This window comes from Dendronephthya gigantea, unplaced genomic scaffold (genome assembly GCF_004324835.1).
Source record: "Dendronephthya gigantea isolate DGI-Jeju-01 unplaced genomic scaffold, DenGig_1.0 000009F, whole genome shotgun sequence".
Taxonomy (NCBI): domain Eukaryota; kingdom Metazoa; phylum Cnidaria; class Anthozoa; order Malacalcyonacea; family Nephtheidae; genus Dendronephthya; species Dendronephthya gigantea.
Window position 1 is genome coordinate 2,525,110 of NW_021163019.1, and position 24,206 is coordinate 2,549,315.

The 24,206-nt window shown below is 37.5% G+C and overlaps 5 protein-coding genes across 7 annotated transcripts; 1 reads left to right on the forward strand and 4 right to left on the reverse strand.

Annotated features, from left to right (window-relative positions):
* Positions 1-1,397: 1,397 nt before the first annotated feature.
* Positions 1,398-3,496, reverse strand: LOC114517885 (haloacid dehalogenase-like hydrolase domain-containing protein 2). Its single transcript, XM_028537729.1, has 5 exons — positions 3,405-3,496; positions 2,961-3,254; positions 2,592-2,808; positions 2,238-2,301; positions 1,398-1,866 (listed from the first exon to the last, which is right to left on the reverse strand). The coding sequence occupies exons 1-5, from the start codon at positions 3,494-3,496 to the stop codon at positions 1,751-1,753; spliced, it is 783 nt and encodes a 260-aa protein (XP_028393530.1). The 3' UTR covers positions 1,398-1,750.
* Positions 3,497-3,603: 107 nt separating this feature from the next.
* Positions 3,604-11,910, reverse strand: LOC114517680 (dnaJ homolog subfamily C member 10-like). Its single transcript, XM_028537470.1, has 22 exons — positions 11,668-11,910; positions 11,391-11,451; positions 10,859-10,969; positions 10,723-10,773; positions 10,522-10,607; positions 10,115-10,240; positions 9,820-9,910; positions 9,521-9,595; positions 9,211-9,254; positions 8,927-9,049; positions 8,463-8,552; positions 8,222-8,323; positions 7,526-7,637; positions 7,297-7,433; positions 6,889-7,014; positions 6,517-6,618; positions 6,263-6,418; positions 6,034-6,167; positions 5,574-5,772; positions 4,752-4,880; positions 4,144-4,275; positions 3,604-3,999 (listed from the first exon to the last, which is right to left on the reverse strand). The coding sequence occupies exons 1-22, from the start codon at positions 11,821-11,823 to the stop codon at positions 3,973-3,975; spliced, it is 2,370 nt and encodes a 789-aa protein (XP_028393271.1). The 5' UTR covers positions 11,824-11,910; the 3' UTR covers positions 3,604-3,972.
* Positions 11,911-12,247: 337 nt separating this feature from the next.
* Positions 12,248-14,151, reverse strand: LOC114517681 (SOSS complex subunit B1-B-like). The gene is made up of 5 exons (XM_028537471.1): positions 13,915-14,151; positions 13,450-13,588; positions 13,211-13,282; positions 13,049-13,121; positions 12,248-12,881 (listed from the first exon to the last, which is right to left on the reverse strand). Exons 1-5 carry the CDS (start codon positions 14,009-14,011, stop codon positions 12,501-12,503), a joined length of 762 nt encoding a protein of 253 aa, XP_028393272.1. The 5' UTR covers positions 14,012-14,151; the 3' UTR covers positions 12,248-12,500.
* Positions 14,152-14,388: 237 nt separating this feature from the next.
* Positions 14,389-21,117, forward strand: LOC114517770 (spermatogenesis-associated serine-rich protein 2-like). Its single transcript, XM_028537587.1, has 14 exons — positions 14,389-14,500; positions 14,596-14,678; positions 14,816-14,924; positions 15,112-15,161; positions 16,892-16,967; positions 17,041-17,501; positions 17,620-17,675; positions 17,864-17,922; positions 18,014-18,123; positions 18,232-18,312; positions 18,407-18,428; positions 18,871-19,166; positions 19,472-19,517; positions 19,596-21,117. The coding sequence occupies exons 1-14, from the start codon at positions 14,470-14,472 to the stop codon at positions 20,336-20,338; spliced, it is 2,223 nt and encodes a 740-aa protein (XP_028393388.1). The 5' UTR covers positions 14,389-14,469; the 3' UTR covers positions 20,339-21,117.
* A 358-nt stretch (positions 21,118-21,475) lies between these two features.
* LOC114517828 (neuralized-like protein 4) lies at positions 21,476-23,973 on the reverse strand. 3 transcript variants are annotated; one of them, XM_028537651.1, is made up of 4 exons: positions 23,699-23,973; positions 23,342-23,610; positions 21,915-22,251; positions 21,476-21,784 (listed from the first exon to the last, which is right to left on the reverse strand). In XM_028537651.1, exons 2-4 carry the CDS (start codon positions 23,546-23,548, stop codon positions 21,660-21,662), a joined length of 669 nt encoding a protein of 222 aa, XP_028393452.1. In that variant the 5' UTR covers positions 23,549-23,610; positions 23,699-23,973; the 3' UTR covers positions 21,476-21,659. The 3 variants fall into 3 exon arrangements, 2 of the variants coding, with proteins under 2 accessions (XP_028393452.1, XP_028393453.1); XM_028537652.1 differs by lacking the exon at positions 23,699-23,973 and having other exon boundaries at positions 21,915-22,816; positions 23,342-23,429; XR_003686434.1 differs by lacking the exons at positions 21,476-21,784; positions 23,699-23,973 and having other exon boundaries at positions 22,160-22,251; positions 22,428-23,435.
* Positions 23,974-24,206: the final 233 nt, after the last annotated feature.

Below are 24,206 nucleotides of genomic sequence, written 5' to 3' on the forward strand. Positions count from 1 at the left end.
ATGTGTACATTCATTTTCCCCAATAATTTAATTCACATATTAAGTTCAACATTGCTATACGGATCTTTACAGCCTTACAGGCACGACTTTCCTTTTTTGAACTGATATTAGTTATAAAAGACGGGAGATATTATATAGGTCAACATGTGAAACATAAAAAATCTCGTATTCGCCACCGCAGCCAAATACGGCTGTTAATGCTCTAAGTCACTGTTTAACCTTGATAATCACGGGGCACGCTTTGCTCTTGAGAAACGCCAAAACCACTCGGTAAAAAAACCCCAGCAGTTACAGTAATTAACACGGCATAGAACACTGCTTAGAGTCATAGAACTTGACGAAACGTGACATATTTTGAGTATATAGAAAGGGTATAAAACAAGATAATAACTGAGGCTTACCCTTAAGATGAGATGAAATCAGTTCGAAGCGAAAAAAAATTGAAGATTTCTGTCCAGCAGCCTAGACCACGAAAAGATTCATCAACTTAGTGAAATACTTCCGTCTTCCAATGCGGGTCGACATCTTATGATCCGCAAGTCATATCTTCAACACACATCTGTTTGCTTAGAGTTCATTATAGCCAACTTTATACGTGCCTCTGACAGGAGAAATATTTACGGGCGAGACAACGTTCAATTAGAAACTACACTCGTAGAGCTTATCGAAATTAAGATCAAACAAGGTCTTAAATTTTAATTAATATCCAAAATTACCTGTCATCTCTAGAATCTGTTTACGAAATCCGTAAAAAATCAAAGGGCAAAAAAGATTTGACAGAAAAGGGCTTCGTTTCAATGTCAAGTCTGGATATTTGGAATGAACAGTGTGGAAATTGCAATACAAAGTTAAAATGAGTTTTGGATGTTAGCGAAAACCTTTGGCTTCTTGATTATGCAAACAGGAAGAGTTATAGATTTATAGTATAGAAGAGCTTTTTAATATAAACAAAACCCTTTGTTGATATAAAGTCAGTTTTCAATAAATTAAGACAGCAGACGGTAAATAATATCCATTTTCGTCAAAAGTGCAAAATGATTACGCGGAACTTTGCTACAGGACAGCTGCTAAAAGCCCTGCGTGGTTGGAAATGGTCCGTGGTTGATTTGTACATTCCACGAAATATGATCTCAAATGAACGACGAGGTTGATAATTTTTTACCACCACGTTTAAAGGCATCGAAAAATGAAGAACTTTAAACCATGCTTAATCAGCGAGTGTTCATCAAAACGCGAAAATTATGCAATCGACGGCGCCTTCGGAAAACGTTGAACATTACAACAGTGTTTTTTTTCATATCTTTTCGCATGCTGAAGATATGGAGTTTGGTTGATATGCAAACTAAGCCATAATTTTCTTCATTCAACGTGTAATCTTTAAAATCAAAGAACTCGCCTTGTTTTCTTTCCACGAACACGGCCTGTCAAGAGCTGGGGGCTTTTTTGATTTCTTCTTTAATTCAAGCAAACAAAATTCATGTGTCGAAAAAATACTTTGTTATTGAAAGACTCATTACTCAACATGACAAGGCTTGTTTACATAACAAATACACTTTAGCATATCTTAGAATAAAGAAAAATATGGCAAAATTATGAAGAGTCCTTTCTAAAAGCATTATATATAAAATAGCGTATATTTTTCAAGTCATATGGGAATATTTTAGTCCGTCTGCAGGGTAATTTGCCAAAGACGCAATCTGCCTCGCGACCCAATGACGTCAGTCCGTTATCAGGTTATGTATAAATTATATCAGTTTAAATTAATATTACACATCCTCTGTATGAAGTCGACCGCTTCGGGAAAATTTTTTGCCGTATGCAACGCAGGTGGACCGAAGCGATCTTTGTCACCAGTTCGATATTTTCCTGAAACAAAAACAACGGCTCTTGTTGCATGCGAGCAGAGTTTTGCCACGAGGCGAGTACATTTCAAAAACCGGACAAGGATGATGATGAACAACTAAATGATGAACATCAACTGATCCGTCTGTTCGGTTTTGAAATGATCAGCTGAAAAGAGCAAGCCAAATCGGGAAGTTTGCTTGCGATATGTTGCAAAAATATAGCCGTGTAAAGTCAGCAAATTTTGTATAAAAATAAATTTTTCATTCTTACTGCGCGACCAAACTTTCCACTTTTACTAAATTTAGGATGATCTTTTCAGCTGTACTGATGAATTTTCTTAGTTTTAAGTCTAGTTTAATAGGGAAATGGTCTATTAATATTCGGTTACCTACCAGTACGGACAAGCAATCCTTTTATTCCAATTTTCTGTGCCCCAGCGATGTCATCCTTCGCGTCCTAGGGTGGAAGAGAAAATGACCAGTCCATATTGTACGTTGAATTGGCTTTACTTCTTCCAGCAAAAGTAAAATCATCGTTGTTAACTCGTTAGTGACATGGCAGGATTCTTTCAGTGATGAGTAAAATTATCTGGCATTAGACAGAGCAAAATACCAAAATAGGGCACATCTGCGTGCATTGCAACTTGTCAGAGTTTCATTAATCCATGAATTAACTGGCATTGCTCTCAAACTCACATGTAAATCTGTGGTAGAAAGTCATGTTATAACTCATGAACCATTACATACATCTCCAATAATGACAGTGTTCTCAGGTGGTAATCCCATGTCGGCCAAAGCTGTCTGGAAGAAACTGGGTTCAGGTTTCCCAACAGCTTTCGCTGTCACGCCCGCAGCATATTCCAAGGCGGCGGCAAATGGCCCTGGACCTAAAGCCAGGCCATCTTCACGCTTGAAGTACCTTGCTTTATGGATGGCAATTAAGGGACAACCATTTAGAAGCAACCTGAAGAATTAGCAACCATTTACTAGCAGGAATCTCTATTTTACCAAAAGGTTTTTAGAATCTGGGCATCGCTAGGTGCAGTGGGTTAACCAAATTACCTGATATCAGCACTTGGTACCCCTTGGTAAAACTGGGTTACCAACTCAACTTACCTAAAAGCGTCATTTAATTTCCGATAACAAAAATTAGTGGGAGAAAGTCCGATCACAACTGCATTTGGATTGTCCCATGAAATTCCTTCAAAATCCCTTAAGGCATCTTCCTCAAGAAGATAAAAAGGCCGGTAGTCATTGGCCTCAACCAGACGTCTAGCTGCTGTCAATGATGTAAACACCTCGTCCTCATTGATGTGGAAGCCTAACAACCTAAGGCGGTTGAGCAATGTGCCTTTTGATTCCTTTGTGGTGTTTGTTACAAACCTCACTGCCAAACCAATATCTCGTAACCTTCAAAAGGTACAGACTATTTCAAATCAAATAGATTTCAACTGTTTTCGACTGTTTCCACAAGGACGACTTATATGTTGTACATTTCCACCGTATAAATCGTACTTAAAAGCTTCCTAAAAGTCTGAAGATACCTAATTTATTGAATACCTCTTCAATGCTTCAACAGATCCAGGTATAACTGTGTTTTCAACATGAAGTGTTCCGCTCAGATCGACCATCACTCCTCGTATGGTCGCCATCTTGAAAAAATTTCCCGCACTTCTTTGCCCGCCCCGCAAGTCACCCTAAAATCTCCACCCGCGCGTAATGCGTGCCGACGTTTGCATCGATTGATGAACAGTCGTAATCTTTTGTGACAAAAAGTGTGTATTTATTCGTTTACTTGTCCATAAGTTTTCCTATACATTCTTAACTAGGTCAAAGCTGTCCAAGAAATGAAATACAAGCTTTCACTTCCTGTTACTATCTAACTTTGTTCAAATCTATGCGTAAATACGGAAAGCAAACACTCAACTTTATTGACCCCGTAGTTTAGCAAAAGCCATATAGTTAAAACATTTTGAACAAATGAAAAATAGCGCACAATAAGTTAGTCTTTTCATCATCTTCCTTTTCTAACTCGGTGAGCATAGAAATTTGGGACTAGGGGAGCAACAACGCCGTTCCTGAGCATAACTGAACTTTGAAACCGAGCAATTCCTCCAACAACATTCTATCAGAACTCGTCGTGAACAGGAGTTTTCTAAAAGGTGATAAATAAGAACTGTTTATTGCCACATAAGACAAGCTTGAAACGAAACTGCTGCACTTAAAACGAAAATATCCTCAAAGAATTACGCGAATTCTAGTTGGGAGTTTTGAGAAAAACATTTCAAGAGCTGTCTACCTTTTTGCTCTTTCTTTTATTCTTCTTTTGTTTATCTTGTTTCATTTCTTTCAAATCTTCCAACAGCCCTATCGTGGTGTCGTACATGTCGTCGATGTCTTGAGATCTGAACGTGTGCTGACCTCTGCTTGGCTGGAAAAGGAAAGAAATCGCGGGTGAAGTGCAGGGAAGTTTAAAAACCATAATATCATCAATGCTCGACCAACGAACCAAGTCCTAATTGAACTGTCTACCCTATTCATTCTAGCATCTTTAGAAAAAATTACATCAACAAAGCAAAACAGAGTATTCGTTTCATTACAAAAATTGCCTCATGTACAGAGCTGTTCAAAAGTTTTAGTTTACACTCCGTATTCATTAGGACTCTCTTGGCTTGGTTGAGGACAAAAATAATTCAAAAGTCAGTACAAAAATGAGAACATGCGAAGCTTCAGTTTCTAATATATATACTTCGGCTTTGCATATAACCCACACGCGGAAGTTCTTGCAAGTTGTAAAACAGAAACATTTCAACAAAGTTGTGAGCTTTAAGGGATGACCGAAAACTCTTGCTGTTTTCCACAGTACTGTATGTGAAAGGAAAACCAGTTTGAATTGAGCAAGCTTACCTGGCTACGTCCATTTATTGCTCCACGGTAAAACATGATTGTGGGATAAGCCCTTACTCCTGCCTCGACACAGATATGGTGGTGTTCGTCGCAATTCACCTTTCCAAATTGAACTTTGCCCTCCAATCTCTTAAAATATACTACAATGATTAACACTTGTGCACAGGAGTAGTTCTATAATGCCTTTTTATGATTACAGTTTCACCTATAATTTTACCCTATCCTTTTCTGATACATTATCTACAATCAAAGCTAGTTTAGTGTAGATTTCCTCTTGCAGAAAACTGGATCAATAGGAGATTATCTTAACTGGATTTTTAGGAAGAACTGTTCAGGACTGATGGGGTCATATCCAGTAGAAATAAAGTTTAATTTATTTTTCCTCTTAAAATAACACTGGATCTATAGGAGATGACCCTTACTGGACCTTTAAGAATAACTGTTTACAACTGATAGAGTTATCTAGTGTAAACAAAGATAAAGTTTAATTTAGACTCCTCTTGTAATAACAAGGATCAATGGGAAATGACCCTTAGAGGACCTCTAGAAAGAACTGTTTAAAACTGATATAGCGCTATCTAGTATAAACAAATTTAGTGTAGTTTAGGTTTCCCTCTGTAGTAACATTAGATTAAAAATACGTGATCTTTGTAACGATTAAAAACTAATCTGTTTATAAAAAGTTGTCAATGTATTTTTCGGTAAAGCTATCCAGTATCAATATCTTCTGTTGTAGTAACAAAAGCATTTCAAAACAATAACCAATTCTTTAATGTTTTATGTTAGTTTATAGTCGTTATATATTTTCCTGCTTAGACTTACTTTTGCGAGTTTTTCAAAGTAAGGTGCAAAATGAACGCAATGGCCGCACCAAGGGGCAAAGAAGTCTACGATCCACGGGGATTCAGAAACCAGCATGATCTCGTCAAAATCATTCGAGTCGAGTTCCGTGACGATGGAAGGCAGATAACGGAACGCCCAGGAATGCAATGAGCTGAGATCATGCCATCCTTGATAATGTCTGAAATGATTGAGAATGGACCTCAGTTTGGTTGGGTCCAGTCCAGTGCAGTGCAGTGCAGTACAGCTCAATTCAATTCAATTAAGTTCAATTCCGTTCAGTTCAGTTCAGTTCAGTTTAGTTTGGTTGGGTCCAGTCCAGTGCAGTACAGCTCAATTCAAGTCAGTTCAATTCCGTTCAGTTCAGTTCAGTTTGGTTGGGTCCAGTTTAATGCAGTATAGGTCAATTTAATTCAGTTGAGTTGAGTTCAGTCCAACTTACACGGATCTTGTTATTCCCGCTGACGAATGAGGATACAAACGGATTGTTGGAAAAGACTGAATTCCGTGTCGTGTACAAAAACTGTTAAATTCCTGGCAATCAATTGTACCCACACTTGCTTCGCCTTTTAATTGCTAAAAAAACAAACGTAATTTCAAGCTTGCATCTTAAAGCTTGCTTCCTTCTTTCTGTCTAAACGATGCAATCAAAGAGCGATAAACAAGCAAACCTTTGCGAGCTTATTCCAAACAGGAGCTAGTTCCTGGCAATGCGAACACCAGGGAGCATGGAAATCAACAAGCCACGTATCGCCTTTGGCTTTACCAGCTATCAAAGCATCGAACGACTCGGGAGTCAAGATTTGCGACGACGGACGAAGTGTGTCCTGGATTAAACATGAAATACATTAAATACATTAAACAAGAATTATATTGCAATGGATGTAGTTGATGTTTTCAGGTTAGCCAGAAAATTATCGTTTACCTCGATAAACTCTAAAAGACTGTCGACCGAGTGTCGTCCGCGGAAGGAGTGGGGCATTGTGTTGTTGAAAAATACCGTCGAAGGATACGAACGGATGTTGTACTATAGAAGAAACAACAGTAAATGACTGAAACAAATATACAGTATGGATAAAGTTTAGTTTAGGTTTTTTCTCCTGTAGTATAACACTGGATCAATACGAGATTATCCTTACTGGACCTTTAGAAAGAACAGTTTAGAACTGATAGAGCTATCCATAATAAACGAAGTTAGTTCAGTTTAGGTTTCCTCATGTAGTAACACTGGATCAATAAGAGATGATCCTTACCAGAACAAAATTCATCTGTACATTGCTCTACTTTAATTCCCTACCTTTTGACACAGGTTTTTGTGAACTGTACAATCGACAGTCCCGAATTTAACCACATCCTTCTTGTCGTCGTATGCTTTGGAAGCTTTACGCCATTCTGGCAACAATCTCATACACGGAGGACACCACTGAATTGACAAAATTGAGTGTACATATTAAGAAAAGAACTTAGCATCAAATGTGGTATAACAACTGCCTAAATAGAAGTGTTTTGTCTATTTAGGCAGTTGTTATGCCACATTTGATGCTAAGTTGTTTGAAGACGCTGCCATGCTGCTCCTTGGTTATATTATAAGAAAAGAAGTTTTACTGATCATTGAATCGGGAAAATTTTTAGAACCTCTGTGGCTGAGACTTATTTTAACGTCAGTAGAAATGCACTTTGCTTAAAGACGCAAAACCTCGCTTACCGGTGCAAAGAAATCAACAAACCAAGTTTCTTCACCTGTGGTGACAGGACTAGGAAAGCTTTCTGGACCCAGGGTAAAGACTTTAGACGATATTGTTTCTCTGGCAAAAACGGCGATGTCTTGGGCAGTGTATCGTCCTGAATGAACGTCCGTACAATGTAAATAGACTATTTCACACACGATAAGGGTCGGTCGCCGTTGCGATATAGCTGAGTCGGTCGATACCTACCATGATGCCATTCGTACCCCCCGTTCTGTTTAAAGAGTGCAACTGAGGGATATTTGTGAACATGGTGGGTCTCGCACAGCGTTGGAAACTGGGCACAATCCACGTGACCAACCTGAAACAAAGGAACGTCACGGACCTGGTCACGAATAACGTTATAATATTAATTATCATTCACTTTATAGTATTCTCAATTTTGATTGGTTAATTTACCTGCAGTTAACTGCGTGCAAATAATACTCAGCTGCAAATAATACTCTGAGCATGCGCATTAATGTCAATTTTATAAACAATGGCAACTCGCTTTGCCGAACTGTCCGATAAAACGAACTCAAAATTGAAAATTAAGTTGTGAATGAATTGAAAATTGAGTGGTGAATGATAAAACAATTATTGAACTCGGTTCTCGCAAAATATCGTGATTTGTCGGTGGCTCGCAGATCAATTATTTGCCTCTGCCTTCGGCCTCGGCAAATAATTGATCTGCTCGCCACCGACAAATCACGATATTTTGCTCGACCTCGTCCAATAATTGATAAATATTGACATAAAAAAACATATGCACTGTGACAAAATACAAATTCCTAATCTCGATAAGTGAATTTAATAAGGATGAGCTTTCCGAAGGCTGGCACTATCCACCGGATAGTTATTCCTTTAACCCTTGTAAAAGTTTTGGAAAAGCAACTGCTTACATACCTGGAATTCGTAAAGCAACGACGGTAGCTTTCTCATTTCCAAAGCTTTGGGATCCCCTTTGCCAAAGTGTATCAACCAGGGTTTGTGACTTTCGCCTATAGTCTGACATGGGAGAAAAACGATGTAGCTGATGCGAAATATTACCATTTCTATGCGAAATATTACCATTTCTATGACTAATTATTACCACTTTAACCGTTGACTGGTTGTAGTAGACTAGTAAACATTTTGAAGGGCTCACCTTAAAAGCTTTATCGTCCATTGAGATGAGATTCGGTAGCAAGCCAAGCACAGTTTCAATGATATCTTGACTATGATATTCGTTAATATCCTGCAAATGATCAGATCATAGCTCTTATTATCAAACATTACCGCATACTTATTTCGCAGGGGAGGTATTGAAACACGATGCAATTGGTTTGCAAATTGGCTCAAATAAAAATCCCGCATTTAATGCAGAATAAAGAAACTGGGATTCCTGTAAATGATGTAACATATCACATAGTGTTTTGAACACCGAAAAGTAAAAAAGTGAATTTGTTACCGTTTTCGGAGTGTTTTAATTTTCGTAAGTAGTATAAGGGACACCGAGTTAGCACATCAAATTGGTACGAAAGAAAAGCGATGACATTTGCTTTTTTATCATGAAGTAATATGAGAGAAATAAGCCAAAGGGAATATATAACCAAAAGTAAACCTATATACCTCAGCATTGTCAGGTGTAACGTCCTTAGGAGGATAGAAGACCACTCCACTACGTCGATTTAAATGCTCACAGAGACCCTCCTCTTCCACGCAGTCAACGGTGCCAACAATCACCATGTTGTTCTGAAGAAGACAAAGCCAAGAAAGTAATCAGTTATGATCCTTGCTCGACAAAACGACGTGAAAAAATGGCAGTGAAGGAAGTTTATTTCAAGATCGCGAGGCGTTCTTAAATACAACACCTCCCTTTATATCATGACATTCATCATGAGAGCTTCACTTACCAAAACTGCTGAAATCTTTATTAGCGTGTCCCGAGATAGGCAATCTAAAAACGTGTTTATAGTTTGTAACACAAAAAGATAAAGCTGTAACAATGTATTGTATATCCTGTACTGTCATCTATATATCATATTACATAACCGTACTGCATGTTTTGAACGCTGAAATGTTCATAAAAAGACGTACAGTGCCCATTCAATAAAACAATATGCCTATTGGACATAAATTATGGCCATAATTGATAAAGAAGATTGCAGTCTACAGTATATATCGTGATGCATGTTTTCCAGAAAAACTCGAGGGCGAGGATACCTGTCTCACTATCCGGAGTACAGAACGTTATCAACCACGGGAGCTCACTTGCATTAGTCTCAGCATCGAATTGTACTAACGGAGAAGATTACGAAAATAACGAATTAGCCATTCAGTGTGAAGTATATAAGTTATGTATATGCAACAGCCAACACTGGCAACACCAACAGAAATAATTTGCATCCTATAAAGCAAAAGCTATTAAGATCTTCTGGAGGTCTTATGACTCCTATTCACAAGATATAGCAAGAAAATCAAAAAAAAATTGCAAACACTCTATACTAGTGAAATGCTCTCACCAAAATGCAAATCCACAAGAACAACATCTAGGTTGTCTAGGATATATTCCACTATCCTCTCTGTCGTCTTTTTTCCACGGAAAAATTCACCCTATAAGGAAAAGTTATTAAACTATCATTAAAAAGTTTAGTCAAAATAAAGTTCCTGGTTTTCTCAAAATTGAAGGACAAACCAGAACACACAATGTAGGTTTATCAAAGGGAAATCAGTTAAATTTTTGCTTTGAATGATAAACATTTGTTCATTACTTAACACTAGAAACACATAAACTAACAAATCCTAAAATATATTTACCCCTGGGTAAAAAACTAGGGATGGGTAGCTTTGGATTCCTTGTTGATTACATAGGCTCCAGTCTTCCTGACAGTTGACGGCACCAATCCTTACAACACCTTCAAGTTCTTTGGCCACTTCACGCCACTAAAAAAAGTATTTCCGTACATTCGGTTGATGTGATAGCAGAATATTTTTATTTGCAGTCAAAAATGACTGATTTGAATACAGAAACAAAGACAAATTGCCATCCGGACAATTTCTCATCTGTGAAAATTACTTGTTCACTTTCCTTCAATTGTTTAAGAATCTGGCCAGATCTCGAGAGTTGTAAATGTCACTTATGGAAGAAAATGATTGCCATGCATGTGCACAAATATATAGCCTGGTATATTGTCTATTCATAGTCTCATACAAAAGGTGGTTACCGTTGGTGCCAAATCATGGCAATGCGAGCAGTATGGAGAGTAGAAATTGATAAACCAAATATCGTCAGAATTTGTAACAGACGATTCTGCAAATTGATAACATAAAAATAAACAGTTCAAGTAGCTGTCATTTCGTTATGAGTAAGTCAGTTGACTAGGTTGATCAATCACTTAGTTCTAGCTAGACTTGTTAGGATTTACCAAAGTCAGAATATCCTAAGGTGATAATCTCAGGGTCTTCATCATAAATTCCTGAAAAGAAAGCAAACTGCAATTTAGGCTTGTTCAATGCATCATTATTTTGATAACAAAATAGTTCATACGAATTCCTACTTACCAAATTCTTCATTAAAATAATGCCAACTTTGATAGTTTTGTCCACCACCAAAATGATCATCTTTCAGACCATCTTCGCCATATAAGTCGTACTTCTTTCTCAATTCTTCATCTAGAATTTGGAACAAATGCAATTAACACATCATATAGTCCTCCTTGTGAGTTATCAGTTCCAGATGTTATCTGCAAGGTGAATTTTTTGCATGACATCAAGCGAAATCTGAAATATCTGCTGATGTTATAGGTCTCCCACAAAAATATAAGATCACTTCCTTCTTTTTATCAAATCGCATGTAAAGATGCAGAGAACAATTAAGATTTATTCATGTTGAATGATAGATTTGAAGAAATATGCCATTAACTAGTTGCATTCCTTCAAATATATCATCAAGTAAAAAAATTAAAGGACTTGATACCAACACCTCAGAAACATGATACATCAATTGTTCTTGCAATAAAGAGATGGCATTTTTCCAACAAGAGTAATAATATATTTCACGTTGAATTAATTGTACATAACTATGTACACTCACCTTTCAACACCTCATAGGCTCGATTGATTTTCATAAATTTCTCATGTGCATTTGCATCATCCTGCGGAGGTTTTAAAAGTAAAGATAAAAATCCAATTCCACAAGTTGGAACAATTTGAACTAGCTGATCGACTGATTTGTCAGAATCAGACCAGACAGTTCAAGATGTCAAAAGGTAAGGTATAAGTTTTCAGACGTTCTCTGGTTAGTAATTATTAATTTGACCGCTGCTTGATTTTTCCCACTCTTAGACGACATTACCGACTCAAATACCGACCTTGTTTTTGTCTGGATGCAGTTTTAATGCAAGCTTTTTGAAAGCTCTCCTAATTTCCTTGTTATCCGCATCCCTGGCGATGCCCAAAATATCGTAGAAATCGTCTCCCAACACACAAGCAAATATCGATAAAATTGTAAATATGTCTAATCTCATCTTGAACACGACTTGTCGTCAAACAATCAGCGTATAATTTGATTTTTCATGGTTCTAAGCAGGGTTTTAATTTGTGATTTGTAAATAAAAAACAACAACGTGGCTTTTTATTACTTGTTTACACTTTACACGTTGATTTTTCCGGGCTCAGAAATCACCTGCGGATTGCCTAATACAATGACGAGATACTTTATGTCTTCTTCACATATCACGTTTTATGCCTTTGCCCCTTTTTAACCCTCGTTGGACCCCTTTATACCTCTATACTCCTCACTGAACCTCTTTATTCTTAATAGTCTCTTAATAACCTCCTGGATATCATATTACCTTTTTACACATCCTTATATCACCTTAGACCACCTTAAACATCCTAATACCTCCTCCTTGGTTACTTTAGTGAAAAGGCAACCTTATACCAAAACCATCATTATTACCGTGTACCAACCACCAACAACTACTTATTCCATGTAATCAAAAAAGTAACGTCTACACATGTGTTGGTCAATGAATGCCTTACCCTAGTCTCAGAAAACCTGTATAATTTATACAAGATGCAAATTAAACCTGTGTATTACCAAAAATGTCACAAATGCCCGAGATAATGGTTTCACTATGGTACAGTGCTATGGTATGCATAGTAATGGAATGGTATTGCCAGATGGCATTGCAATATTGTATTATCTGTTCCGATTTCTTGGGTCTCTGGAAGTGTTTATAATGTTCTTTGGTGCTGCCTCAGCACTACCACCCCCCATACCGACACGGGTCGCAGGGGCACTTGCACCTCTTCCCATGCTATTTGCATTAGCATTTCCTCTATTTCGTAGGCGTGGATCTTTGGCAGCGTTCACAATATTTCCTTGGCTCGTGTCTCTTGAGTAGGGATGGAACCTACCCGAACGTGGATCAGAGGGAGGTTGGGAATGATTAGATGAAGAAGTGGTTGGTGGTTGGCCATGTGTAGATGGGCCATGTGGTGGTGGGGGTGGTGGAAGAGACTGTGTGGGAGTTTGAAGTGTGTGGGTGTTTGATGTGTCACGGATTGGTTTGTCATTGGTCTAAACAGAGAGAAAACGTCCAGTTTAGCTACAATAAATGATGAAAATGTTCAGTAAAATGTTAGGTTTAATTTCTCATTTGGTAAAGTTGAAAAAACTAATGCTAAATTATCCTTGAATAATTAATACAGAACAGATTGAAGAAACAACCAATGGTCATGTGGTACCTTTTTGTATAGTTGTAGGAATTCAGCATTCGGATCACTCATATTCGGCTGCTCTGAAAACACCATGCAAAAACTATGGAAGAGAAAAATATAATTGATCACTCTCAGCTATCAGATTCTGCCTGAATCATAAACTGATACAGCAGAGTGATCTCCACTTACTCTCCAATCTTCTCTATAGATCCATATTTGCTCATATACATTGTTAGTGAACCTTTAAATATTGATGCATACCTAAACGTGAACATTTAATAGGGATAGTACGTAATACAGCTAAGGTATATTTCTGCACTTTGCTGCTTAAAGGGAATCTAAACTAAGATATTTAAATAAATTCTCCACAACCCTCGTCTCTAGGCAACTCTTTCAAAAACCGACCATATCTTCTATGTGTACCTTACCCTTTGTGTAAACGGATAATATCTCCACTTTGCATCAACGTTCCATAGTCATCCCACACCGACAAATTTATACAACCACTTTTGTCAGCAACCCGGCAGGACCGTACCTCGTGCCCATCCTTTGTTTTGGTAGGTTTCCCTTAGAGAAAGAGATAACATTGGAACAGAATTGAAATTGTCATTGCATAAACACAGTCACTGTTGTGATAGTTCACATTCAAGGCTCTCTCTGTAAATAAGCAAAGGAATTTAAACAATAGACTTCCCGTTAGAATCCGGCTTTCTATTGCTCATAAATGGGTCACATTTTCACAACAACATAGGTTGAAGATGCATGGTCACTGATGGTGTGTGTACAAACATGACTTAATGTAACGGTTAAAAGGCAAAATTGATTGAAATTATGATCACACAACGTAAGGAGACCACATAAAGCAGCGCATTGTTCACAAGTAAACTATTTACCTATACTTAGCACGATAAATACAGCATTCACGTTTTTTGCCCCTGGTCTAATCTCATTAATGTTGATAAATTTCGTATCATCTGACATGACTGGCATGTAATATATACTTGCTCATCTACATCAGTAAATTAGCTTGAAGGATCGCGAGGTTTTTTCTCTCAAGGAGACTTCGATTGAATAGAATGTCAATAGAAAACAAAGCGAAATATTTCAACAAACAGCCATGATCGACTAGTTGTTCCTTTTTGCCTGCGAACAGGCTTTGGTTTCCTGTATTTTTGCCTGATTTTTGCCACCAGTTATACCGCAGAGTAAAGAATCAACCAGAAACACCATAATTCTAAACAGATTTCTAAGGGCGGTATATATTACGCAATACATTACGCAATAACAACACGTAGCGCCGGGAAAATATCGGCCAATCACACGCGCATTGCGTGTTTTCGCGGGGAAGCCCGCGCAGTTCTTCGATTTAAAAAATATATTTGTCATTTCACAATCGCAGTGTTTACTGTCTATTGTACACTTCCGGGAGCTGTTTGACACACTGGTTTATGGCAGGCCGGCATATAAAGCCGCCGAAAGGTCGGTAGGAATGTCATTTCTCGTCCAAAGTTTCTAACCGTTTCGCTTTACAACACAAATCGCTTCAATATTGCTGGGATTTTTACGTTGTCTAGGTACCAATGACCTATATGACGCTGGTCGCGGACATGTCTACGCCGAGAAGATTCAGCCTCTGCCGGACAACATGAAAAAGAAGGTACTATGAGGCTCTATAAAATATTGACAGATATCATAGCTCAAATTTCTGCGCGCACAATTGACCATTATATTTCCCGCGGACGTGTTTCACTCAATCGAACTTGAACGTAACACGATCAAAATTATTTCGTCTAGATCTCTGTGATACTCGAAGCAATTCCTACGAAAAGCAAAAGCGAGATCGCCGAGGTTTTACAAGCCTGTGACTACGACGTCGACTCGGCGTTAAACTGTTTCATTGCAGGTAGAATAATTCCTTTTGTTGTCATTGACGTTTGTTTTTTAAAGTTGCACAACGATATTGTATTCAAACGTGTTCTAGTATAAATATATTTTCTATTTGATATTTGTTTGCAATGTTTTCACCAATGCGGCTTGTTTAACGGGGCAATTTCGCTGCGCATTTTAAAACCTCGTTTTCTTTGCTACAGACGGGGAAATGGAAGCGCAGAATGAATGGATGGTTCAGGGAAAACGAAAGGTTAACTACGTTGTTTAAAATTTGTTTTACTCTTGCCATTGAGCGACCTGCAACAGGAGATAAATTGACGTGAAATATTCCCGAATATAAATCCTGTAAATTGCAACGATTTATGTCAATATTTTAACGGACCTTAGTTTCGAAACAGCCTTCTTTTGTAAGTTTTTCTATGAAGAATTCGGTGTTTTATCGACTTCGAATTGAACTTGTAAGATGGTCTATATGGGAATTAGGTAAACACACTTCGTATGTTAACATGGATTTTGTTTCAGACTTCCGGAATTTTATACTTTCGCTTTAAAAGAAACAAATATACTTAAGACCTAAAATGTCGACAATATTGTACATGTACAAAACCATTTTGCTTGGGAACCGAAGGTCTTACAAAATGCTTTGCATGGTAATTTATTCACACTGTTTGAGTCTTAAAAATCGTAAATTTTTACATAAACATTTAACATCTGTTATTAAATTGGGTAAACTTTTTACAGGGCTCATAGCCAAGAAATATAATATAATATACATCAATTTGATGAAAGATAACTTTGCATTCCATGAAATTTGGCAATTTGAGGAATTGTAAAAGGGAGTGTTCATATTGCAACTTAGGTTTAAAGCTGCATGAATATTCCTCTTCGATTATTGTATGCATACACACTTTTTAAATTGCTATGGTAATTGAATATCATTTACATGCAATATGTTCAATTAATTGCATTTTCTAGTTTGAGATGCTGTTTAATAAACTTTAGACATGTTCCAAGTGACATTTGCAAGTTAACCTACCTTCCAATGTGTAAAAGTTTTGAACAGTTTTCAACACTGTCCGTAAACAGTCTGAAATTTATTCTACATCACTTATGTGGGAGTATTATGTGTCTATGTGCCGAGCTGTTAAATTTTTGTTTGAGTTGAGGGGGCAGCACATATTTGCATGTTAATTGATGAATTAATTTCAGTCAGACTTAGTTGAACATTAATTGTTACCTGAAGGTGCTTAATTCAGTTTCTAAGGAAAGTTGTTAGGCTTAGACGTATTTTCATTTGTGATCCAAGCAATCAGTTTGTGACTTAGTATCCGAGAAAGAAGTTGTGCAAGGCAATATAAGCCATCTAATATCAGAAGTATGTTTAAATATGAGTAATTGTTATTGCAAAAAATGCCATAACTCCCAAAGATCATAACGTACATACAGTCAGTTGTATTGCATGACCAATTCAGCAACTAACTGTTTTTTAACATAACTACCTTTTTATATAACTGGCTCTCAGTTTTAGTAATCATTTTTATAATAAGTAAAGCTTGCACCTGCCTATAACTATTATTACAATACTTCTTTCATTGAACTGTTCATTGTTTTCCATGGCATTACAACAGCATAATTGCATGTGCTATACATGTTCCTATTTGATATTGAATAAACATGTTGCATTGCTTCATCTATATGTAGCAATGCTGTATATGAATTCTAGATAAGCCATTTTGTTTAGTTTTTACAGACTGCAGATATAAAAAGGCCCTATTGGCAGGAATCTTTAGTTTTCAATATTACACAAGTGTTAACTTGACCTTAAAGGTTGCAAAGTTCTACCGCCTATGGTTTCAGACTCGGTTATCATGCAAATATGTGCTATGCAGTTTTTTTTTTAGTTTTTTTTTCAGTGTTTTATTCTGTCAATAATGGCAGGTATTTGCCAGGTAAATTGAATTTATGTGGTTTTATGTTTAGAACAAGAAAAAGAAAAAAAATGCAAAGAAAGCTTTGAAAGAGGAATCCCAGAATGAAACAGAAAATGCTGAGTCTGGTATAGTTTCCTTTTCTTTAATCATTCTCAATTTCACCAGTATTATTATCATTCAAAGATTGAATTTTTCTAGGATCAAAGACTGAAAAGCAAGCTGATGAAGGACAGCAGAAAAACATCCCAAATGGAACTGTTCCTAAAGGACACACAGCTAGTGGGGACAAGCCAATAACCAGTAACACTCCAAAACCCATTGAAAATGCAAAACCTACCTCAATTGATGATCCCAACCCCACAACAAATAATAGTCTAAAACCTATTGTAGTCAATGACCAGAAACTGACAGCAAATAGTGACCCACAACCCGCAAGTCCTCCCCCTCATTCACCCCCGCTCCTGTCACCCACCGACTCTGTGAGCTCATCTCAAGGCTCCCAGTCATTTAACAAAGCTAGGGCAGGAAGTTCCTCCAATGAGAAACATCCAAGGGTGCGAACCTCCTCAACTTCCAAACCAGAAGTAATTAAAAAGTCTTTAAAAGATCTTGAAAGATCAGCTGTCTCCATAGCAAGATTTCAAGCTATGTTGGATGAGGCAAGTACTAGGTTCTAGCCATTGCTTTTTTACCACTCTCAATAAATTCAGTAGTACGACCTGCCATGGTTGAATTCTGATTGATGTTAACTAATTCTTGTTTTCCATTTGAATTTAGCATGCAGATTCCTCTACCAAAGCATTATCGAAAAGTTTTCAAGAAATTAGACAAGCGTAAGTGAATTTTTAAATCCTCTTCTTGACAATTTGTATTATTATTAGAATCAATCGTTTTTCAGCTATTTTTTCCATGTAAATATGCCTTATCATAGAATACCTCTTTCAGCAGGAGACTATCAATGTATTATAGAAAAAGACACTTCATTTGTAAGGTCACTTCATTTTTCAATTTTTGTTTTTAGTTTAGATGAAAGGGAACGGATTTTAGGAGAACAACTTCAGTCAGTTATAGAAGAGTCAAGTATGTTGTTTATTAGTTCATTTGTGAATGTGGCTTAATGAAGGTGCATTCTTGTTGTGAGTCTTTCGAGCAAACCGTTTTCATTTTCTAGAAAAACTCTTGGAGAACCGTCAAGAGGATGCAGCGTGTTTAAAGTTTAAATGCAATCGAGTTGGATGCATGAATGAAGAAGAATCAGCAGAACTAAGGAATGAAATAAAGGTATATTTTCCACAAGGTGCTTGTTTAAAAAACATTCAATTTGTATATTCACCATTAATGATTAATCTCAAAAAAGGACAATGCTTTTAGAGGCAAAATCTTTTTCAGCATTTTGTAGGAGAGCGGAGGATAGATGAGGATCTGGGGAAGACCACAAGGTTTAAAAGTGAACAGGAAAAAATGTTAGAGGTACTACTTCCTCAGTTGACTTTTACATTCTTCGTTGCTTTTGAATTCTTCGAAACGAAGAACTAAGAACTCATATAACTTTATTACACTGTAGGCCGTAAAGACGTTTGGTGAAGGTATTGTATTGAATTGTATTTGGGATTAATTTAATTTAGTGGTCGTGTATCAAACCTGAATCAATAAGAAATGATCCTTACTGGATCCTACATTGAAAGTACAGTTTAAAACTACGAGAACTAACCAGTATAAATAAAGTTCGTTTAGTTTAGTTTTGTTTAGCTAGGTTTCAGTGCACCTGTAGTATCACTGGGTCAAAAAGAGATGATCCTTCATGGACCTCTAGGTCGAAAGGAAAGTTTCAAAATGTTGAAACTATCCAGTGTAAATATAGTTTACTCGTGTGGTAACGCTGGATCAATAAGAGATGATCCTCACTATTGACCTTCTTGAAAGAAGTTTAGAATTTATTTATTAGGTCAAGTTTGTTTTTTTTCAAGTTCGTTTTTTTTTCATTCATTTCAAACTGATTTCTGTATTTTCATTTTTTTTCCCTATCAGTACCGTCAATAAGAAACCACTATACCCCTTTCAAACGAAAACAGCCCGAACCCGCGAAACTTCACAAACCCCCGCCTGTCAAATCCCACAAACCCACCCCCACGACCAAGCCAAGCACCCCACCTACCAATGGACCCCCGCCAACCACCACCACGGCCGGCTCTACAAAATCCAAACCTTCGAGCGAAACGAAAGCCGGCAATTCGGGAAACGAGAAACCACCGTTGTCACCAACGCGGCTAAAAGATCAAGCTGCAATGCATGCGAGGTTACAGCAAGCGATGAAGGAACAGCAGGTAAACAAGACTAGGATCTCTTTCCTGCCAGACTTGTCCGCAGGATTCGTCCTTTAAAAATATTAGAACTACCCATTTCTTGCTGCTGAAAAATGTTTAAAGTTAAAGGTATCTGATATGGCATTTTGAGAAAATTTACTCTTGCGATTAAAAATTTAACAATCCCTTACGAAAACGTAGTTTTTAGAACTACCATTTCCAGTTTTAGAAGTTACTAATAGAACTGCCCATTTCCAATTGGACCTGCTAATAGAAGACCCCCAGTTTGCCCGCAAACATTTTCATTTGTTTGTCCATTTTTTAAGGTTCCACCTGCTACCAAAGAGGCTAGCAAGAAGCGCGAGGTTAAAGGTATGTGAAAAAAGCGTTGTTTGTTTGTTGCGTCTGTTGTAAAAGTAATGAATGACGGGTTTTTCGGCGTTTTTGCAGTCAATGAAAAACCAAGGACAAAAGAGTTTGGTCCAAAGCCATTCAGGAGTAATAGCGGTAGAGGACAACAGGGGAACTCGCAACGGGAACAAAACACGCAGCGTCAGAGACAAGTGAATTCAGCGCAACACACCACAAGGTCATTTAGCAATAATCGTCACGAGAACAAGACCCCCCCTGCGGGTGAGAATTCTAAAGAGGAAACTCGGACCCAGACAGACCGCGCTAATTCTCATGGTGATGGTAGTCCGGCGGACAACGCTACGCGGACTCCGGATATCGAACCCGCGGATGGGGGTACTTTAGCTCGTGAGGGTAGCCTAGAGGAGAACAACGCTCAGATTCGTGAGGGTAATAACGCGCAGGCTGAAGAACATAAACCAGCGGAGAACGAAGCTTCCCACACAACTACGCACGACCTAAATAGTCGCGTGTTTACTAATCAGGGACATAAGAAGCCAAAACGACGTTATATTCGTAAAACGCCTATTAATAACGACGGTCCTTTCTTCCGAAACGGGACGTCGGAGACTTCAAACGGTTCGGGTACAACCAAGGGGAATGGTGACCACAATGAGAAAGGGAAAGGTACAGATTTACCAAACGGAGAGTTCAAGGGCGAGACGACGAATGGTTTCGTACCGTTGCCCCAGAGGAACAACAGGCCGCGAAAGTTTTATTGCAAGAAAGAGCCTGGTAGCAAAATAGAATTTCCTCCAAAAAGGGAGAATGGTGATAGTTGATACCATACCTGGGCCCGCGTCCCATGACATCTGTGATGACACCCAACAATTCCGAATCACGTTCTGAAATCCGCTTTAAAATGAATAATCAATTTAACGAGTGAAATGCAACAGACATATATGAATGATATAAAAATTTTGAAATATAAGCGATGGATGATTTGGAAAAATATCCAGTGAAGGCATGTTTACACTCATACCATTTATCGGGCCAACCTAAGATTTTTTTGTTATCATGGATGATGCTGAGTGCTGACGTTTGGCCGGCCTGGCAACTGTTCTGTGTGTAAACCTGCTTAGCCGAGTTCAATGAATGTTTATACCCAAATTTAGCGTTTAGCCTTAGGCTATTGCTAGACTTGGACCAGTTGCGTTTTAACACTGACTACTTGTTACCAGCTTGCTGTAAGTTGTAACTTTGTTACAATGTTGTGGTAACCTTGTGCACTGCCAACGTTGTTACAAAGGGTTCAGGTTACTTCACTGTGAAAACTAGTTTAAGCACATAAAATGTGAAATTTTTTGGTGTTTATACAATCGAATGAAATTCGAAGCGTCTCTGAGAAAATTACTCGTAGTTACCTGTCTCAGGTGGCATATAATAACCATGTAGACGACTATTATTATCGCTTGTGTTATTAATTTATAACAATAATGAACAGCCCATGAAATGAAATAATTATGTCATACTTATTTGCAACAAAATGACAACGAATAATATATACGTGCAATAAAAATTGAATGAATTTTCCCCACAAACAATATATTGCAGAAGCTGTTTTGCTGTGTGTGAAGTTGTTACCATGCCATAGTTTACTTATCTGTTTACTGTTAAGGGGTTTCTTGTGCATTTGGATGGAAACTACCCTGAAGAACATCTTTTATATTTTGAGCTTTTAAAATTAGACAAGTCTACGGTGATATTTGGACTGAAAGCTGAAATCAGCGTAAAACGTTAGGGTTGTTTTCACCATACAAAAATTCCAATAATTCCATCCAGGTGCTCCTAAATTATTAATGTAACCCAAATTCACACAACAAATAGTCAAAATACTCCATTCACGAATTTATGAAAAAGCTTTGAAATTTAATCAACAAAATGAAAATATAAAATATCTGAAATTTTATGTACAATGATGACACTTCATTTTTTCTTTACAGTTTAAATACTATTTCTGATCTTTGACTATACAACACTCTTTAGCAGATCTGCTATTAAATTAAAATAATCTGTCATAAACTAAAAGCTAAATTTACACAATCAACCACAATAACTAGAACAAATCATGACTATTTTTTTACAAGGCCAAGGTAGGTTGAGCTATTTCTTTCTATCTATTTTCCTTATGTCCTCCAAAATACATTTTGGTAAAAGTAATTTGCTCAGGTTGTCATCTGTAACAAGTTCTCTTACTCTCTTCTTGCAAATATTTTCTAGTTTTTCAGCTAAAAGCATAATAAAGAATGTCAGAATGACTGAACCTTGTTGATAAGAAGTAAAGCGTACATCAGGTAAGGAGTCACTTTCCAAAAAGTTTTTCATCAAAGTCCTAAATTGTCCGAAATTTCTATTTACCTTGGAATAATTCTTTTGAAATAACCTTAGTCCTGCCATAAATATCAAATATGCAATATATTGGTTTCTTGGTGGGAATGTCGCATGCGGCTGCACCCATGCTTGTACCATTGATGTAATAAACCAGATCACCATTTTGGGTAACCTGTACACCGACCCTACTGTCCACTTCGAGTGTATGCAGATTAAGACTATAATCCTCTTCTTTTACACCATGATGCAGCCTGCTTCCAGATAGGATCCAGAAATCTTTAAAATCGTCGCTAAAAAGATCTGTTGCTGCCCTGACAATGTTGACGGACGACTGGTCAGGGTTGCACGTTGTTATTCCCAGTCTCTGAAACAAAATAATTGCTCTTAATAAAATCAATACGCATCTCGCTGCCCCATTTGTGAAACTACCTGAAATTGCTTTAGGTAACCTCATGTGATTTGAGGTAGTTTTGGCAACTGAGGCAGCATTCATAGTTTCTTCTTTTCATCTACATTGCTAAGTTTACCTTCTGGAATTACCTATTTAGCCAGATACTCTGCAACAGATCACGGTACTTGGATTGGGCCTCACACACCGTGGTTTTTTGTATTATGTCCGTTTCAATCTTTGCCAATCTTTGCCTTATTTTGGGGAGGTAGGGGTTGTCAACAAGTCGCTTTCATGCTGCAATTTCAGACTGGTTTGTGAATGCAAGAATTAACACTCAAAAGCTTTCAAAACTTTGTGTCATCATAGAGAAGTGCAGAACTGAAGGGGGGATGTGTGCTCTATGCAATGCAGCAACAAGTCTGTGACCATGAAACCGACTTGCCGACAAACCCTGGGTTTAAGGCAAGTGAAAAGCCCTTCATATGCTATTGGCAATCCCAAAATTGCTTCCCAGTGAAAGTCATCATGAATTCCCATCCTATACAAATTTTAAAATAAACTTTTAAGTTAATGATAGCGGAATAAAGATCGTTGAGTGGACATTGTGCCATTCAAAAACTTGATAAGATATAATTGCGCAGCATATTACGCTGAATGTTTTATAAATGTGGAAAGCTTTTCGGAAAGTTCTACAGACACTTATTTTATGCATCAGAGATCTTTTTCTTTGACAATGTACATGAACCTGACTTCATTTCACGGTGTGTCATTACTTAATAACACTTGTTCGTTGTCTTATTAAATAGTAATTCAACCTTCATGTTCAATTACCGTGTAACTAGGATTGTAAATTACGTTTCTTTTCTTCAAATTAAAATCAAAATCAGACCTAATATGCTTCGGAAAAACGCTTGAGTATACCATTGTTGATCTTTGTCCCTAATACAGAACTCGAGAAGGCATGCAATGAAAACACACGCGTCATTCGTAATAGATAAAACCCGAAAAATTTCAAACGTTCTCCTATTGCGCTTTTTTTTAGTACCCCCATTTAATGTCTTACCAAAGATCCTGCCCATTTTAAGTCCATTTCGTTAATCCGTAGTTGAAAAACATCGCCAAGTTTGAGAGGTTTTTGGCTGAAACAAACCCCATTGTCATACGTGTCTCCAGCTCTACGAGCCGTAAGATGGTCAGAGGAGATGGCCACAAATCGTCCTTTTTTCTCATGAAAACCATCTAATTCTGGAATGCGCAACCTCTTTGCCATCAATAATGTTTTATTTCGCAAAATGCGAAGCTTTTAGTTCTCCAACCAACGTCCTGTATGTCCTAAAAATCAACGATATTCAACGATATTCAACGAGCACAAAGTCACAGAGATGCCGAGCTGGAAGCGTTTCAAGGAAATGATAGAAACCTGTTTTGTTTTGTTTACATCCTTCTTGTCCAGCGCACTATCAAATCATCGATCGCACTATAAAACTCCATCACTCGAAAGACGTAGAGCTCAGTTTATGAATGTAAAATTAGGAATTTCTGTACTAAATTTTATTCGTACATCATTGTGATTATAGCCATTGTGTAAAAATGGATGCTTCTAGCTATGTGTGTATATTTTTTTGCACGCACGATTTCATTTCACTTTTTTTTTCGTGATTTTGGTAATTGAATTTGACATGAGCCAACATTGAACACAAGTTACTTCGGCGAAGCTCGACAAGCATCAAGCCGCTTTAGAGTGATGGCAACGAGTGTGATATTGGCCGAACAAAACCGGTTGTCTCCGGAGTTAATAATATACTAAAAATTATCACGTAATAATGTTCAAACCATGAAGTCCTTTTTGCCGTGTCACTGTAGAAAGCTGTATTTGACAGTTGTTTGCGGCATACGGTTTGATTGTTTATTTACCAGGTTTAAAATAA

Coding starts and splice junctions, on each gene's coding strand:
- LOC114517885 (XM_028537729.1), bottom strand. CDS start 3,496: ATGGCGACCATACGAGGAGTGATGGTCGATCTGAGCGGAACACTTCAT. Junction 3,255..3,404: donor TCTGTTGAAGCATTGAAGAG/GTATTCAATAAA, acceptor TACCTTTTGAAG/GTTACGAGATATTGGTTTGG. Junction 1,867..2,237: donor AGGATTGCTTGTCCGTACTG/GTAGGTAACCGA, acceptor TTTTTGTTTCAG/GAAAATATCGAACTGGTGAC.
- LOC114517680 (XM_028537470.1), bottom strand. CDS start 11,823: ATGAGATTAGACATATTTACAATTTTATCGATATTTGCTTGTGTGTTG. Junction 10,774..10,858: donor TTATTTTAATGAAGAATTTG/GTAAGTAGGAAT, acceptor CTTTCTTTTCAG/GAATTTATGATGAAGACCCT. Junction 10,241..10,521: donor GCCATGATTTGGCACCAACG/GTAACCACCTTT, acceptor TACTTTTTTTAG/TGGCGTGAAGTGGCCAAAGA.
- LOC114517681 (XM_028537471.1), bottom strand. CDS start 14,011: ATGCCAGTCATGTCAGATGATACGAAATTTATCAACATTAATGAGATT. Junction 13,283..13,449: donor ATTATCCGTTTACACAAAGG/GTAAGGTACACA, acceptor GTTCACGTTTAG/GTATGCATCAATATTTAAAG. Junction 13,122..13,210: donor TCTATAGAGAAGATTGGAGA/GTAAGTGGAGAT, acceptor TCTCTTCCATAG/TTTTTGCATGGTGTTTTCAG.
- LOC114517770 (XM_028537587.1), top strand. CDS start 14,470: ATGGCAGGCCGGCATATAAAGCCGCCGAAAG. Junction 14,679..14,815: donor CGGACAACATGAAAAAGAAG/GTACTATGAGGC, acceptor TATTTCGTCTAG/ATCTCTGTGATACTCGAAGC. Junction 18,313..18,406: donor AACAGGAAAAAATGTTAGAG/GTACTACTTCCT, acceptor ATTACACTGTAG/GCCGTAAAGACGTTTGGTGA.
- LOC114517828 (XM_028537651.1), bottom strand. CDS start 23,548: ATGGCAAAGAGGTTGCGCATTCCAGAATTAGATGGTTTTCATGAGAAA. Junction 22,252..23,341: donor TAAAATGGGCAGGATCTTTG/GTAAGACATTAA, acceptor ATTTTGTTTCAG/AGACTGGGAATAACAACGTG. Junction 21,785..21,914: donor TTCAAAAGAATTATTCCAAG/GTAAATAGAAAT, acceptor TTATGCTTTTAG/CTGAAAAACTAGAAAATATT.